This window comes from Notamacropus eugenii, chromosome 3 (assembly GCF_028372415.1).
Source record: "Notamacropus eugenii isolate mMacEug1 chromosome 3, mMacEug1.pri_v2, whole genome shotgun sequence".
Lineage (NCBI taxonomy): Eukaryota > Metazoa > Chordata > Mammalia > Diprotodontia > Macropodidae > Notamacropus > Notamacropus eugenii.
In genome coordinates, this window is record NC_092874.1 from 58,494,036 (window position 1) to 58,512,884 (window position 18,849).

General features: G+C 39.2%; 1 protein-coding gene across 1 annotated transcript in view; it reads left to right on the plus strand.

Annotated features, from left to right (window-relative positions):
* Nucleotides 1-6,767: 6,767 nt before the first annotated feature.
* SLC39A12 (solute carrier family 39 member 12) overlaps nt 6,768-18,849 on the plus strand; it is a 109,180-nt gene continuing 97,098 nt past the window's right edge. The window contains exon 1 of the mRNA XM_072650250.1: nt 6,768-7,080. Coding sequence (XP_072506351.1) covers nt 6,817-7,080 — 264 coding nt within the window. The 5' untranslated portion in view covers nt 6,768-6,816. The remainder of the gene's footprint in view (nt 7,081-18,849) is intronic.

An 18,849-nucleotide genomic window follows, 5' to 3' on the forward strand; every position in this document is an offset into this window, starting at 1 on the left:
TTTTCCCAATTTTTCTCTACCTCTCTTATTTGATTTTTAAAATCATTTTTGCTCTTTATTTAGCTCCATTAAAAATTCTTCTTGGGCTTGTGTCCAATTTGAATTTTTCTTTGTGTCTTTGTATGTAGCTATTTCCACATCACTTCTTCTCAATTTGTATTTTAATCCTCCCTATTAACTGTGGTTGATTTTTGTGGTCAGTTGTTTTATTTTTGTTTTTGTTGTTATTGGATTATTTCTGAAGCTTATTTCTTGACTTTGAACTTTATATTTAAGTTGGTCTCTGCTCACCTAGGGATAGGGAGGTACTGTCCCAAACTTCAGGCTTTTTCAAGCTTCTGTTTTCAGATTTACTTCTAGGGGTGCTTCCAAGATTTTGTGATCTGGCAAGAGCTACTTTCGGGGTCTGCACTTTGGGTCTTTACCCAAGAAGGACTCCTATTTTGCTGCAGTCACAGACACTAGCATTCCTTTCTGCCCTGAAACTATGGCCCAGAACTCCATATGGGCAACCAACTTTCCTAAACAGTATCTGGTACTACACCAGTGCCAGCACAGGGGTCCCCTTTGCAATCCCTTTCTAAGCAGTTGTCCAATCCCTTCACATTTTCTGGGCTAGGAGCTCCTGAAGGTGCAGCAGCTGCTGCTATTGCCAACTCCAAGGCTCATCACTGATGTTGTCTCCCTCCGTCCCTACCCCAGTGCCATACACCTCTCCTTCCAACCTTCTAAGTTGTCTTGGATTGGAAAAAAAAGTCTTACCCTGACCTTTTTTGGCTAAGACTCTCCAGAATTTGATTTGAGGCATTATTTTACAGGCTTTTGGAGAATGATTGCTATTTATACTCTGCCATATTGGCTCTGTCTCCCTACAAGGACATTTCAATGATTTTTCTTCCCCATCACAACCTCTATCGCATCATTGCCACACTCAATCAGACATTGAACTTTTATTAAATACTTGGTCTTGAAGCCACATTTTCTGATGCCAAATTCAGTATTCTTTCTTACTGCTAGCAAGTGTGGGTATGTATAATGTCATACATATGTGTGTGTATGTTTATACTTCAGTACCTCCAGACAGTCATGATTTCCTTAATGTGGATGCTTCTATCACTGATCCATATCACAATCCATCCTTGCCTTTCCGTCTTGTATGCCAGGCACTGTACTATGTGCTGGGAATATGAAGACAAAGATAAATTAATCCCTGACCTCAAGGAGCTTCATTCTAGTGGGGGAGGGGATAATATGTAATACATACTATAAATATGTATGAATAAATATCAGGTAGTTTTGTAAATCTTGGGTAAGACTGTGTGTTGCCCCTATAGGTTATATATATGGTTATCTAAATGTAGTTTACTTGAGGCATTGATAGGTGCTTATCTACTCCTCTCCATGGGAGGCTTTGTTTTTTAGTTGGGGAAGAGCAGAGATGGGACTTCTTTGTCAGAGTTGTGCCAGTCTAGAAGTGAACATTTCTGCCCTTTAAGGTGGTCTAGGGGCATGGCTTTTTTAAATTTAAGCTACTTTCTTGGAAACTATCCTTTAAAGGAGGAAGGGGTAAACCAAAATTTTTATCTATATATAGGTTTGACTCCTTTTTACCAAATACTAGTTACACACACACACACACACACACACACATCACAAATAGTGAGTAAATCCATCTATCCAAGCAGATAGCTAACAGAGTTGGAAAAGTCATGCAGATGAGAATATACTAGAACATAATATTGAGTGAATCAAATCACTACTGGGAGTGAGATAAGTCAACCAAAAGAGGGGTCCTAATGTCACTCAAGGGCGTGACTCTCCAGGGAGGCAAGATGGAAATCAAGGACATGTGGAGAAACCAACTTTCTCCTATATTGTTGCTTCCTGGAGGTCTTTTTCTCTTCACAAGTCTCTTTCTAAAGATTATTTAGAACCATTTGTGTCTTTCTTGAAGTGTGAATTAAGAATGTTACTCCTCTCTAAAGCTTTCCGGTTAACATTGCAGCTCAAACAGAAATGCAATGTTTAGTTGTAATTCTCTTGACCAATCTGGAATCCTGCCTAAGCAACAGCTTAGAAAATATTTCAGGCTTGAAACTGGATTACATTCATATTTGTATAACTATATCTGCTCCCAAGAAGAAAATTTCTATCCATTTAAAAAAAGTAAGTCTCTGAAACTTTAAGGTTGGTTTTCATTATTACAGTGTGAATCTGTATCTTTGCTTTATCAACCTCACTATCCATCTGTAGCACCTTGCTTTCTGGTAGGACATTAATACATGTATGTTGCTTGTTAAATGGATGAATGAAAAAATTTATAAAATAGCTTTAAAAAAAAACAACAAATCTCTCATTGGTGTAAAGGGCTTTATGTTCTTTCTCCTCCCCCAAGCCTGTTTTGTATAAAACTTCAGTACAGCCTATAATCAGTGTTTTCTTTTTGAATGCACCATAAATAATAACTTTGTGTAAAATGCTTAAAGGTTTTCAAAGCACTTTATATACATTATCTCATTCAACCCTCCCAAAACCATTGTGATCTAGGTAATGCATGAATTACACCCATTGGTACACAGGGCAGGACTGGATACCAAGTCAAATCTCCTAATGCCAACTCCACTGCTCTTTCTATTGCATTACCACTGTATGTTCACATATTACATGTATGTATGTTTTAGTACTTCAAGAGATAATGGTGATAACAATAACACCTAGCATTTGTATAATTCTTTAAGGTTTGCAAAGCACTTTACAAGCATTACCTCATTTTTTCTTTACAACCCCCTTGGACAAAGCTGGTATTATTATCCCCATTTTACAGAGAGGGAAACTGAGGCAGGCAGAGGTGAGCTGATTTGCTCATGGTTGCCCAGATTTGAACTCAGATCTTCCTGCCTCTAGCCCCAGTAATCTATTCACTATACCACTTAGATGGGTGGATCAATGAGATCTAGGATTTTATTGATATGGGTACTTCTGCCACTGATGCAAATCACCAGCTTCTCATGCCTTATTACCTAGTAAGATTTCCCTTCATAGCTCCTTCACTGCAAAGATCCCTAGCTTGCAAGAAAGAAAGGAAATAAACAGCTATTAAGTGTTGGGACTGGAAGCTCAATTCCGTGTGGACAGTCTCGGGCAGGTAAAAGTGGGACTTCTAAATCTTAGAGTCTTACGAGGCCCTCCATGAACAGCGGGGGTTCGAGAAGGTCAGACCGAGCTAGCTCGGCTAGCTCGGGTATTTCCGCCTCTCCCCCGGAGATACCTGATGGGTGGAGTCTCCCTGCCCTCGAGGTTGTCCCGGATTGGAGCACACCTAGTTACCTAACAGCATGGTATTGAGATGCAAACTGTGTGGCTGAAGATTAAGTAGGATTGAGGAAGCCAGAAAGCTCTTAGCACGTGTGGAGCCAAAGAGAAAAGTAGGGCTCCGCTTCTTTTCTTTCCTCTCTCCCCTCCCCCTCTCTCCCCCGCTTGTACTTCTACTTCCATTCCCTTAAGCTTAGCCTTCTTAGGAAATCTCCCCCTCTTCGTCCTAAGAAAGAAGAGCCCCTGCACTTGTAACCGAAACCCTGTAATAAAGCTCAACCCCTGTTTGACTCTGGAACGTCCTTTCTCTCATATGTGCATCCGGCGTGGCCAGCCGAAGACCTGGACAGGTAAGAAAGACTCGGGTAGCCCAATACAGGCCTCTAGGCTTGGCAATTAAGTACTTGCTAAGTATGTGCCAAGTGCTGGAGTTACAAATATAAACATGAAGAAACACATTCCCTTCCCTCAAGGAACTGAAATTCTAAGGGGTTGGTGGGGAAACAACATATAAAATGGAGAAGAAAGTGGTAGAGGAGATGGAGGTAGCCTATATAGGGGGATGGTTTTAGAGTCCATAAAATCAGGAGCCAGGTTGGGAAGGGAATGAAGGCAGGCTGGTCTAAGCCTTTCCCCAAAATGGAGGCTTGAAGAGGAATCCACCAATTTGAGGAGGTGAAAAGGGGATCCTTGTTGAGAACATTCCAGAGTGAGTGGGGCTCTTCTCCAGGTCTTGAGAAAAGTTCCAGGATGAGTCATCAATAGAGGGGACACCATTTTGAAGTCCAGAAAGTAAGGAACCGGGGTGAGAAGGGAAAGTAAGAAAAATTAACTTAGCTTTCTTTATATTTTGTGGGCATCAGTGAAGCACTTTGACTGTCTATCTGCCCCGTAGTCTTGCCGCATGACTGGCCTGCCTCCCTTTCTGATCATATATTTCCTCAATTACAGCTCTTGGACCATTTCTTAAGTACAGGCTGTTATTAGAAATTTGCTAAAGTTAACTTGTACCCACTCTATCACATACATACCTACACACGTACTTTATTAAAGAGATTATTTTTAGGGTGGAGTCAATATTTAAGGTGGTCTATGTTTTAATAACGACATTTATTTTTTATTTTTCCATATTATTTTTTAAAATATTTTTAAAAATATTTTCCATAATATTTATATTTGTTCCTAAAGAAAACTGAAAGGAATTGGGAGATTCAACAGAAAAACAGTAACAGAAAAAACCCAATACATGTGACCTGAAATAACCTGCAACTAAATGTACTTTGAAATTATTGGAAAAGTTTCTTCTACTAAACTGGGCTGTCCTAAGGCTTTTGATCAAGATTTTCTTCCTTAAGGGACCAGTGACCAAGTGAGCACCAGTGGTCAAATAGCAGCAAAATGGGGAACGCTGATACAAAACGATAGCTCATTAATTAACGAACTGCATTTATTTAGCTACTCTGAAAACCTGCCAGGCAGAAAAATGTTCTAACTTTTATCCACCTTCATTGTTACCTTAAGAGCAGCTCTCTCCATAGCAACTGAAAACTTTTCAAGGCCTCAATAAACTAATCCTCTCCAGTTCCCAGAGCACCATCAAGGAATTTTAAAAACATAGGACTTCATAGCTGTGAAATACGTTCAGGGATTCAAAGGCCACAAAGCTCCAAATGCATCACCATTTGTCTTCTCACTGAAGGTAAGCACTAGGTTTGGAAATGTTTGTATCTTCCTCTGTCATTTTTAAATGTTAACGTAAGTAACTTAAACTCTTTTTAAACACTGAAAGTAATCCCAGCCTCTCAGTTACATCACAATAACTGTTAGCTAGATTTCAGGCCAGATTCTAACATAAGATGCTGCTAGCCTCCTGCACTCCATTAACAGCTGGATTAAGATTACTTTTATTTCCTTCAGTGACTAGTGACCTGGATTTATCAGGTCTATTGAGATCTTCAAACTCTAGTTTTCTTAAGACATTTTGCTATTGATTCTTAATCATTCTTAAATAACAAAGAAGAAATTCATTGTGGAAAACAGAAACTAAGTGGTTTTGGTTTGAGAACAGTCTGATCTTTGTAATTAGGGAAGGTTACATGTTCTGAGCTGTTCAAAATGGCATCTTTGACTTGCTCCAAAACATTCGTAAAGATAGATTCAGTCTTGTGAATTTCTATTTTCTTTTACTAACTTTTCCCTTCCCAGTCTCCAATGTTTGAGTCACAATTTTCTAACCTCCAATAAATATGATTTTTCCACACATACTGCCAGCAGTGAAATTTGTTTTCTATTTGATTTAACTTTACATACTTGTTTCTAGATTGATCAGAGTGAGATGTGGGGAACCACAGGTAACAAGAAAAAAACTGACAATAGGAAAAAAATTAAAAATCAAGTAAGGAAAGAAGGAAGGGAGGGAGGAAGAAAAGAGGAAGGGGAAGAGGGGGAAAAAACAGTGAGAATGAGGATCAGAGACAGGGAGACAGACAGGCAAAGAAAGAGAAACGGAGACAGAGACACTGTGTAGCTATGGACATCTATTTCTTGTAGTAAGCTCTTTGAGGACAGTTATTTCTTCATTTTAGACCTTCTGTTCCCACCACTTACCACTATTATCTGGCTCAAAGCTGATATTTAATAAAGTTTCGCTGAATTGGATCCAATTTTACAGTGAAACAAATGAGAGTGCTTTATTTTGCGACTCCTGTAAATAACTTCGACCAACCAGAACTTGGCATGAAAATAGATGCTATGAACAACATGAACTAGCTTAAGTATATCAATGACAGTAAAGTGGCCAGGATAGTGAATGGACTTCATGTTGTGCTATGCAAGGATCAGTGTAAGGATCTAGGAACATTAAAATGGAGAAGAGATGTTTAAAGAAGGACTCCATGGATGTCTTCAACAATTTGGAGGGCTGTAGCAGAAGGAGAGATTAGATTCATTCTGGCTGGCTCAAGAGGTTAGAACTAGGGGTAAGGCTTGGGAGTTGCATAGGAGCCAATTTGGAGATAATGTCAGGAAAAATCTGATAACAAATTTGAGTGAATGAGGATACTGTAGATGATTTCCTGTTCAGGCAGAGTTTGGATTAGGTGGCCCTTGGGGTCCCTTCCAATCAGACATTCTGTAAAGTAGCAATGAACCGAGAAACTTGTTTTTATTACTACTTACCTTTGACTGTTTACATGAAGGCAAAACAGCAAAATCATGCCTCTCATCAAAGTTTCTACAGAATTTTTAAAGTAACAACCATCTTAGTTTCCTGCTGTTTGAGGTTATAAACTACCTACAAACCCTCTGTTGTTTAGTGACAGCTTGTCATTGCAAATCAGCTTAGCCACACAATTAATAACCTTTCAAACACATTGCATTCATTCTAATTAAAGCCTGTTTTCCCCTCTTTTACAACAGAAATTCCTCAGATTTCAAGTTTCAATTGTGAACTTCAGTCTGCAGATCACCATCAAAGAGAAAATTGTGCTCCGGGGTGAGGCAGAAATGCATTTAAGGACAAAGCATCCCATTTGGGGCATAGTGTCCTTTCTGCTCCCCATCGTTGTTCCAGAAATTTTGCAAGAGAATCCCACAGCCCGGGATGGAATCTATCCACAGAGCCCAGGTCAGCTAATGGAAGTGTTACATGTTCTCTCAAGTGATAACTACACCCACTCACAGAACTTCTCAAGAAGACTCATCCAAACCTTATTGGAGAAAATTGGGTGCCCGCATCGGATTCATGGGATGCAGGAGGATTGCAATCTGGTTAGTGAAATGTAGCTGCATCTCAATCAGAATTGAGCAGGGACTCTGACAGTCCTTTACTTCAGGGTGCTGGGCTTCCAGTAAAAAGTTTGGGATGGCTATAAATGCAATAGATACATTTGGGCCAAGTGCTCAGAATCTATACTGTTAAAGAAAGCAGGTACTTTGGCTTAAAGGGAAATATTTCAGTAAGCCTTCAAATGTGACCCTTCAGGGTGTTTTATTTTTTGCTGCCAGAGGCATTTATTTCCAAATATGAGCTTTCTTCTTCTTTCTTTCTTTCTTTCTCCTTCCTTCTCCTTAGGCACTCTACTAAGCCTACAATCTGCTTAGAAATATGAATTTGTTGAATGCCCCTGTTTTCTCCCAGAAAATTAGCCCTCATTGCTGTAGGATTAAGGACTCTAAAAGCAGGGGATTGTGTTTAAAGATAAGAAGGGTGCTTGCCAAACTTTTAAAAATAGTTATTATTTTTTCTTCTGCTTCTCAGTCCTCCAGTGTTGATAACTTTTGTGTGTGTGTGTGGTGGACACCTTTAGCAACCCAATGAAGACTTCTAATGCTTTTAAATGCATAAAATTATAAAGAAATTAACTATATTGAAATATAGTATCAATATATTTTTTAAAAAATAAGTTCATAGACTCCAGATTAAGAGCTCTTGAGCTAAGATGAGATCATTGCTTTAGTCCAGAATTAACTGGAAAATCTGGCATGAGGGAGGGGATGGGGGAAAGTATCTGGGAAGCAAAAACAAGCTTTTCCTAATCCTTAGAGGGGAAGTTCAGATATTTACTAGAAATGTGTACTGTTTTTCATGGTGAAAATGTCTTGTTGATACAAAGAATTGTTCATTGCTGTGGGTGAAAGGCAAATAATTGAATATTCACTCAAGTTCTTTGTGGTCCCCAGAGATTGCATATACCATATAAGCATTGGAGTATATCTCTTTGTAAGCATTTGAGATATAGCTTTAATTTTGGTTTATACCATTATAAAGAGAAATCAGAGCTTTTTGGAATTATCTGGAAAATCATGGAACCTCATGGCATGTTCTTTTTTCATGATATACAAGGGCTTATTAAAAGTGAGAGTCTATAACTTTACTTGGAAGATTTTTTAATCTAGCCCCCCACATCTCAAAGTTTGGCCCAAAAATATTATTTTACGTGTATTATTCTGATACTTTCAACACTTTTTTGGGACCAGCTTTGTCTCAGTTTGAATAAGCATTTGGTCAAATAAATTCCTTTACTAGGCAGTGAAAGTTATTGTCTCATGACTGACTTCTCTTACAGTCCAGTTTCTTTTTCATTCCTCCTTGAGTGAAACTTCGTATGAGGAATTAACTGGAAGAGATGGTGAACAAAACTGCCTAGATTTGAGGATCCCCTGTGCAAAAGTACTTAAATTCACTTCATAAACAAAGAGAGGCAAGCATACTAAATGTTTCACTGTCTACAAAGCTGGAGAGAAGCCTGGCATCCTCTGAAACATGATGGAAAGGCTTTGGCTCAGACCAACCACTCGAGGGTCCACAAGGGCTTCCTTTCTCAATAAATCAGTTGCCCCTGGAGAAATTGCTATATGGCAAATAAAAGGGTTACATGATGGAGGCAATTTCCTAAGTATAAGGAAATTTTGGGGGGATTTGTTTCTTTGCCCTCAAATTTGGGCAATCAGCTAAGACCAACTTGAAATTGAGATTGCAAGTAAAGTCCTGTATTTTACCTTTGTGAAGTGCTTAGAGGAATGTGTAGATTTTCTAAAGAAAATCTACACAAAGACCAAAACCAATAGGCTTTGAAAATATAAACACTCCTGGCAAAATATATTTCATTTCAGTGACTCTGAGAGTCAAAATAGCTACATTTGTATAACACTAAGGATCTCAAAGCACTTTACTTTTTTCCTTTCTTCCAAATAATAACCCTTTGAAGTACGTATTTCTATTACTCTGAGAAAAATGAGTCTTGGAGAGATTAAATAATTTGCCCAGGGTCACAAAGTTACTATGTATCTGAGGCAGGATCCAAACAATGGTTTTCCTGACTTCAAGTCCATCTGAATATCTACTATGCCAACCAGCTGCCTTGCATGCCTGCTGTCACTCATGGTTTTTATGCCACTTCTTGCACACAAGTGATTATTGGCAACATGCTACAGACAATTGTGGGTCTCTCTATTGTCCCTTAAGATACCCACCATTTTGATCCCTCTCAGAGATAATGATGTTGAGTAGTTAGATACCTTGAGGAAAGGATAGGAGGCAACCTGAGGCAGGCAAGCCAAACCACTACCACCATCTCAAGGGCTACCTCCCTTGAGACTTGGATGGAAAGCACATAGGACACTAGGCCCAGGAGCATTATGAGTAGCAGTGCCCTCCAACCTTCTACCTTCCACACCAGTTGTTCTGCTTCTAACCCAGCCACTCCTTCCTATAGCTGTCATCAAGGCAAGCAATGGAGCAGTTATCCCCATCAAATGCTGACTAATTGCTATCTATGTGGTAGGCAAGTTTGGGGTGCCTGGGAGTGAGCTAGGAGGTGGCATGTATGTGGCAAGTCAAACAACCATGACCTTCCCCACAGCTTCAACTACCACCACCCATTAGACTCCACTGAAGATAGTCCAAGACCCTGGACTTAAGAATCTTAGGAATAATGTAACCTTTCATGCCCATTTACTACTCCTATATCCAGCCTGAGCCTTACAGCCATGATTTAGGAGAGAAATCACTGTGAATAGGGCCCCTGCCTCTGTCATCACCACCAATGCCAACAAACCTGTAGGCAGAGTGAGGCCAAGAAGCCTAGGAGTATCAACACTGCCCAGACCACCAGTGTGTCTTCCAGCCTGAACCTCACAACTGTAATCCTGGGAAGTCACATCCATAAAGACACAGTCAGGAGACTTCTGAAGGTGCTATAGCTATGACTACTGAAGACCTGAAAAAGCGTTTTTGCCACCTGTCAGGCCTAGAGGCCTAAGGGCTACCTGAGTCTTTCCTTATCTGTCGCAGGTCTTCGGCTGGCCAAACCGGATAAACGTGTGAGAGAAGAGACTTTCCAGAGTCGAACAAGGGTTAGGCTTTATTCAGGGTCTTGGTTACATGTGCAGGAGGAATTCTTCCTCAGGAGAGAGGAGTCCTCCTCCCAAGGAGGCAAAGATCTTACAGTAAGAGAATGGAAGTGGGAGTGGGAGAGGGGAAAGGGGAGAGGGGAGAGGGGAGAGGGGCCTTCTGTCCTCTAAGGGCCCCTCTGCCTTCAGGCTTTCCTGACCCTACTTAAGCTCTCCCGCCGCTTAGTTTGCACCTGAATACCGTGCCTGTTCTCAGCCCTTAGCTAGACAACAATAGGTGTGCTCAGACCATGGATTAATCTTGAGGGCAGGATGCTCTCCCCAGCAAGTTTCCCACGGGGAAGAGGCAGAAATGCACGCTATAGCCCGGGTCTCACACCTCAATTCCCAGCTGTTCCCTGGGAGGCCTCATGAGAACTCTAAGGTTTAGAAGTCCTCACTTTTACCTGCCCAAGACTGTCCACATGAAACTGAGCTTACACCCCCAACAGCCACCAAAGTCTTTGGCACTGTCAAATGGTTTGAAATCAGAAGCCAATTGAATTTTATCAGTGGAAGTGACATTAAAAAAGAGGGATTATCACCTGCTTTACTAGGTCATAAGAACTACAGGATTTTTCTGTCTCATTTGCAACGGAATTCTACATGTATTGTCTCTACCATTGGAATATGAGCTCCTTGAGAGCAGGCATTGCTTTAGTTTTCTATGTCTCCTCAGCATTTAGCACAGTGTTTTATACAGAGTAAGTCTTTAATATGTACTTTTGCATTCATTCATTCATTGCTTAAATGACAACTACATAACATCCTTGGGAAAGTATTGGTAAAAAAAAGAGATGGATTTTGTGTCAAGGAGTAGCCTATGATCAATCATTGATGGACTTACACAATCTTTCAAATGTAATTCAGTTGGCTCTATTTCTACTTAATTCCAGACTCTGATAATTTTTATTTAGCGACTACTAAAGATATTGGTAAACTAGATCTCCCTCTGACTGCATGTTATGATATTGAAAACATGACACCTTCATCTACTTGGTTCTTCTTATGTTGATTAGTAGGCCAATTTCTTTTGAGAATCTGTGGATCTCACAGAGGAGGTCCTGGAGAACTCCAGGTGTTGATACACTTGGCACAATGTTATCCACAACCAAGAACGTCTGGAAGACCTCACTGTTTTCAAAGACTCTCTTTTCCAATTGGTGTTTACTTGTTTTTCATACTTCACTTGCATGTCTCTCATTGCTCTTCCCAGTTTTTCCTTCACCTCTCTAACTTGATTTTCAAAATCCTTTTTGAGCTCTTCCATGGCCTGAGCCCTTTGAGTGGGCTGGGATATAGAAGCCTTGACTTCTGTGTCTTTCCCTGATGGTAAGCATTGTTCTTCCTCATCAGAAAGGAAGGGAGGAAATACCTGTTCACCAAGAAAGTAACCTTCTATAGTCTTATTTCTTTCCCCTTTTCTGAGCATTTTCCCAGCCAGTGGCTTGACTTCTGAATATTCTCCTCACACCCACCTCGCCTCCTGATCCTCCCAGCCAGCGTTTGGGGTCTGAGATTCAAATGCTGCTTCCCAGCCTCAGGGCTTTGGGCGGGGGCGGGGCTGCTATTCAGTGTGAGATTAAGTTCAGCTGCTCAGGTGGGGGCAGGACCACCTCACAGGCTCAGTTCCCTCAGGGGCCTTCAACAATGGATCCAGGCTCCTGCCTGCTTGAGGAGCCCAGGTCTGCTCCCGCCTCCACTGCTGCCTCCCGAGGGGGCCTGAGTTTTGGGGGCACCCCACTCCCCTCTCGACCCTCCAAAGAGACCCTCTCACCGACTCTTGTCACCTGTGGGTGGAGGGACCCGCGTGGCCACTGGAGATTCCGTCCCTGAAACCTGCTCGGATCTGCTCCTCTTGGTGCCCAGTGGCCGAGGCAGTGCTGGGCTCAGCTAGGTCTAGGTCTGCGAAGGACCTTTTGCGAGAGGTTTTCAGGCTCTCTGGAACAGAAATCTCCTCCACTCTGTTGTTCTGTGGCTTCTGCTGCTTCAGAATTTGTTGGCAGTTCTTTTTTACAGATATTTTATGGGCTGTGGGTTCGGAGCTAGCATATGTGTGTCTGTCTACTCCGCCATCTTGGCTCCACCCCTCCCTTTTCCAATTGGATTGTGCACAGGACAGCCTCCATAGCAGTGACTGGTGAGCATGTGTCTCCAACTTATTATAGCTCATTCTCTATTGCTAGTCAGAAGATCATTAGACAAAGTCATTTCTGCTGATGAATCTATCAAGGAATTTTGTATTATAAAACGTGCTTCAGGGAGAAATATTACTTGAAGAGAGGCCTTAAGGCTGCATTTTATTTTATTTAGTCAATTAGCTTTTCTTTCTCTTAATAACAATAAACACAGAAGTAACTCATATTATCTAGGTCTTTCAGTGGATTGCGTCTGAAGATATAGTGTGCTTGAGAAAATAATCAATGATGTACCATTCCATTCTCCTACTTTTTTCCAGGATACCATTAACACCCTCATACAACAATTTCATAAATTTTATAGATCTGAGAAGGAAGCACTTGGGTCAATAGTGGCTGATGTCTTCTCAGTCCCCTTTTTATTGGTAATACCATCTGGGATCTTTGCATTCTTTTCAATGTGGATTTCTTTGATGTATATTTGCTTTGTCCATACACTCCTTTCAACTTCATTCTTTTAAGTGCCATTTCTCCTTATTGGTATAACACATCAGAAATTAAGTCCCAAAGTGATGGTTCTACCATTATGTATGAGAAGCATCATCTCATGGTATCTAGAGAACCAACCTTGAGCAATCATTTAACTTCCCAGGACAACTAAGATTACAGAGGAGTTAGTCACCTGGACTGGCGGATGAAGTTTCTTTGCCTGGGAGTTACTTGTACCAATAAATCCTACAGACATTCCTTATGCCTTTATCTATTCCTGTCATGATTCAATGGAAAGAGTGTTGGATTTGGAACCAGGAGAGATCTATTCAAATTCTGTCTCTGACAGTAGTTGTATGTATGGGGTCTTGAACAAATGATGTTAACATGATCATGCAACTCTGATCCTCAATTTCCAAATATCTTAAGGGAAGATGAAGATATTGCCAGTACTTATTTCAGTCAATTTTAGTAAGGATCAAATAAGATAATGAAGGTACATAATATTCAAGCCTTAACACACTTTGTTGTTGTTATTATTATTATTTTATTATGCTATATGAGAATAGATTTCTATAGAAATGTAGGCAGATCTGTTCCATCTTGCCTATTTGTTGTTTTTTCATTTTCAAAGATTCGTACAATCATTTAGCCTATTTTGGTTTATTGGTGGGTATTCTACAGATATTCTTCTCTACTCCACTGCCTTTTCATGTTTTGAAGTCATAACATAAAACGGAGGACAATTTTAGTCTTCCATCAGTCTTTTCCCATCTGTATTGTAAATGAGTTTGTACTTTAAATTAGTGTTGTCTTTGTTTCCCTTGTCTATCCAATTGATAAGGAGATTGAGTGTCTGCTCACTAAGGAGGTTTCTGGGCCCTTTAATCCTTCTCCTTGTGGCAAACAGCCTCATTTTTACATGTCTCTACAAACTGATGGCAATAAGATCTGATGCTTACTCTAATACATATCCCATTTTTCTGAGTCACAGATTACTTACATATGGTGAGGTGTGGCATCAGAAATACTGTTCTAAGGCTGTAATTATATGAAGAGTTGTCCTATCTTTATTCTTCCTTCTCATTAGGTAGTGACCTAAAAATGTAGAAAACTTATTCTGAAATGCAGCCACTGATTTCTATTCATTTAAGACAGAAGTTTTATAGGCAGTTTTCAGAGGAAGGAATTAAAACTATCTATAGTCATATGAAAAAAATGTTCTAAATCACTATTGATTAGAGACATGCAAATCAAAACAACTCCGAGGTACCACATCACACCTATCAGATTGGCTAATGTGACAAAACAGGAAGATGATAAATAGTGGACAAGATGTGGGAGTTGGAATATTAATTCATTATTAGTGGAGCTGTGAGCTGATCCAGCCATTCTGGAGAGCAATTTGGAACTATGCCCAAAGGGTTATAAAAATGTGCATACCCTTTGATCCAGCAATATCACTTCTTGGACTGTATCCCAAAGAGATCATAAAAATGTGAAAAATTCCCACATGAACAAAAAATATTTATAGGAACTCTTTTTGTGGTGGCCAAGAACTGGAAATTGAGGGAATGCCCATCAACTGGGGAATGATTGAACAAGTTGTGGTATATAAACGTAATGGAATACTATTGTATTATAAGAAATGATGAACAGGCAGACTTCAAAAAAAGCTGGAAAGACATATATGAACTGATGCTGAGTGAAATGAGCAGAACTAGGAGAATTTTGTACACAGTAACCACCGCAGTGTGCGAGGAATTTTTCTGGTAGACTTAGCCCTTCACAGCAATGCAAGGATCTAAAACATCCCCAAAGAACTCTTGATACAAAATGCCATCGACATCAGAGAAATAACTATGGAATCAGAATGCAGAATGAAGCAGACCGTTTTCTCTTGTGTCATGTTTTGTTTTGTTTTATTTTTATCTCATGGTTTCTCCCATTTGTTTTAATTCTTCTTTGTTAAGATGACTAATGAGAAAACATGTTTAATAAGAATGTTTGTGTAGAACCCATGTAAGATTGCATGCCATCTCAGCGAGAGAGGGAGGGAGGAGGGACAAGGAGAAAATTTAAACCTTGCGGAAGTGATTGTTGAAAACTGAAAACAAATAAATGAAATAAAAAAGATAGAGGTTCTAAATCTAGGAGTCCCTGATGTTTTTAAAGAATTGATTACTATACTTCAGCATAATTGATTTCCTTTGCAATCCTATATATTCAATTTTATGCATTTAAATTATTCTGAGAAGGACTCCATAGGCTTTACCAGATGCTGCCCAAAATGTTAAGAACCACTGACTTAAAATATATTCTCTTTCAGATATTTTTGGCATCTGTGAAATTGTATTTTCCATGGTCAATGCCTTCTGACTATTTCTTGAAGGAGTTACTGATGATATATGATCAAGGTACTTCTGAGAAATCTACAGGCCCTTGTATAATATATTTCTTAATCTTGAATCATTATTTCAGATATGTATTACCCTGCCTTCTTCTGTGTCCCCCTTTTCATTGAAGTTGCCTAGTTTGGAAAAATATTTTGTTTAAGATCATTATGCACCCTGAAAGGCAGAGGACTGTGCTCCATGATAAAATTAAATGACATAAATTTGTAGTGAACTCCACAAGTATGGTTGTATAATTTTCTCTAGAAATACCTGCAAGTGTAGAGAAGGAAGATCGTGGGTGTAAGCCATGACTGGTCCTTGGCAAGGTTTGAACAATGATAGGACATTAGGTCAAAAGATTCAAGTGTAGAGGTTTCAATCTTGTCTTTCAGCATAGATTGAAACCAGTTCCACCAAGTCCTTTATTTAACTTTTCAAGGAAAATCTGCACTCTCTTTCTGTTTATCAGTAACTTTGCCATATTTTCTGGTTTCATTCATATCACTTAAAACAGTGCCTGGCACTTAGTAATTTACTTAATATTCATTGGTGATTATGATGATGATGATATTGATATCAAGGATGCAAATATGGATCGCATTGATTTCCTGCAATATTATGTTACCAGTCCAGTCACAAAAGTTTACTGTACTAGATGTTAAGGGTACAAATTCAAAATGAAGAAAAGAGTTCCCTTAAAGGTTTTTTTTGCAGTCTACTATAGGGATTTAACATCTAAACAGGTAAGTATATACTGATTACTTATGAAGGAAGTTTACAACAATGAGGTGGGGAGGAGGGGAAGAGCAACTAGAAAGGGATTCTATAGGAGACAAAACATGATTTGAGCCTTAATGGATGGCAGAGATTCTAAGAGGTGACCAACCTATGTAAATACATAGATAGAATGCTGCCACTGGGGAGCAAGTGAGGCTGGATCAGTGTGAACGAGTGAAGGAGAATAGTGCAAAATACAGGAAGACTAGCAAAAGGCCGTTGAATTTAATAATTAATAGATCACTGGTAAATTTAGAAAAATACTTTCATTTGCATGGTAAGATCCAAAGTCTGATTGCAGGGAGTGGAGAAATGTGTGAGAGGATAGGAAGTCAAAGCTATGACTATTGATGGCTTTTTAAATGAGTGAATAAAAAGTTACAAAATGATAATTTCAGGGGATGATAGAGTCGAAGCTGTGTTTTGAAGACGGAGAGACTTGAGTGCCTTTGTAGGCAACAAGAAACAATAAGAAGACACTGAAGATTAGAAAGTATTGGGAACAAGCTCCCAAAGGAGAAAGGAGTGGATGGGAATCAAGGATAAAAATATAGGGGTTGGTCTTGGATAAGGAGAAGGACTATCTTTTCATCAGAGAATGCAGCAAAGGACATGAGAATAAGGGATACTGGTGAAGGGCTTTGAGAAATGTGATGGATTGCAAGAAGGGGAAATTTCTCAGTAAGTTATAAGTTCAGACCTATTGTTGGGAGAGATGGAATAGGAGTATTGAGTAGGTAAGGGAAGTTTTGGAACAAATAGTTGGATGTGAAATAGCCATTTAAGGAAAAATAAAAAAGGATTATTGTAGAATGGTGAGGATCATGATAAAATTAAATGACATAAATTTGTAGTGAACTCCACAAGTATGGTTGCATAATTTTCTCCAGAAATACCTGCGTGTAGAGAAGGAAGATGGTGGGTGCAACCCATGACTGGTCCTTGGCAAGGTTTGAACAATGATAGGACATTAGGTCAAAAGATTCAAGTGTAGAGGGAAATGTACAATATTCAGAAGATCAGCTTATTGGTCGCTGGACGAAGGAATCACATTTAGAATATCATCAGTTAAACAATTATTTTAGATAGTCTAAAAACAGATTCTTTGCAAGATCTGCCCTGTCCCTCCCTTTTTGCCCTTTTGCTACTATCACTACTATCACAGGACTGATAGCAATTAAAAAAATTCTTTTCACAGATGGCCATGGCTAAGGAACTTATTACCTATAGACTAAACTTATGTTGATAAACCTTCATGTACTAAAGTTGGATGGTCCTTGGGCAGCCAAGAGAATCTGTCACCATTGTTGTATTGGAAGTCCTTCTAGCTTGGTAAAGGCTGCAGAAGCTTATACCCCTGACAAAGTCTTTGAGAACCTAAAGTCACTTTCATGCCATGGGAAATTGGAATTGGACTTTTGTGGAGGAACTATGGCTATTTTTGTTCTTTTTTTAATCACTAAATTCTAGAATTTTTTATGGGAAAAGAAAACATTCCAACATAGCTAAGAATTTAATAGGAACAAATAGTCTTATTGAACAGGTGATAGGGGTTTTACTATTCAGTTTTAAATGTTCCAGACTTTTAGGTATATAAACCTAATTTAAATAGCCTCTCTCATAGAGATACTGGATATTACTATTACATCTTTAGGAGTGAGGGAATGGGAACTTGGAGAGATTTAACTGTCATGGCTGAGAAAGATTGTATGAGGCCCAGAAAGAAAGGATAAACAGAAATTTCCTGGGGCTTTGAATGAAGTAACTGTCAAGGAGAAAGGTTATGAAGAGACATTTTCAGAGAAATGAGTTTTGCCCTTATTTTGTGGAGAAGACATCTTGAATAGAAACTTTAAATGTCATCCTAAAGGAATTGAATTGCTGGACTTCAAAAGTCACAGCCTCTGGTTGGGGGGGGATGTTGGTTGTGACTTTTCTCACAACATACACATTCTTGAAATATTTAAATGCATTTTTATTGATCATGCTAGCAACTTGTAAAGCCTGTGACATTCATGTTTCCTTAGATTATGAGATTAGCTGAGATAGAGAGAAGAGAGAAGTTTATGGGAAAAGAGTGTATTTGTAAGATGGCATTTATAAAATGATTAATCTATATTTAATTCATTGATGAGAAATTGTGTGCTTCTACTAATTTATGAGAAAACACCAAAATATGCTCTTTGATTGCTTTCAAACCCAAGATGAGAATTATTAAGGAAATTAGTAGTAGTTTGAAAAGGGGTAGGGTTGGTTTTGTTGTCAATTAGTGTATGCAATGCGTGGTCCATCATACCCCACGTTTGGCAGCATTGGGATTGTTGTCCCTAAAACCTGCTACAGATATTAAATCTTTAACACCTTGTAGGTGAAGCAACTCTCAGTGAGTTAAATGCAATAACAAAGACTTCAATTTTTTTTTTCCTTCTGCATAGGATTTTCACCCAGCATAAGAACAAGTAATCAAGAAAATCTGAGTTAACTGATGACTGAATCAGTCAGACTCAGATTCAGCAGTGGGATAAAGATAGTAGACAAACTCTGTCCATGATTTGGTCTTCCATTTAGCTTGGTAAAAGCAAGAGTCTTTCTAGTATTTTCATCAATATTCAAGAAGGCTTTGTTTTTCAAAGGTCCGATGGTTTACTAAGCCATTGTCAACATTTCAGCATCCAAGATACTGGCAGCAGCATATCAGAAATTCCACCTTTCCCTACTCTAAAAATCCCAACATCTTGTTCTCAGATCCACAATCTAGTGAGGAATGTGCATTTTCTTAAATGGTGACTCTATTGATCCACCTACTGCCAATGCAAGACATTTGTGTCTTCCATGCAAGTTTTGAA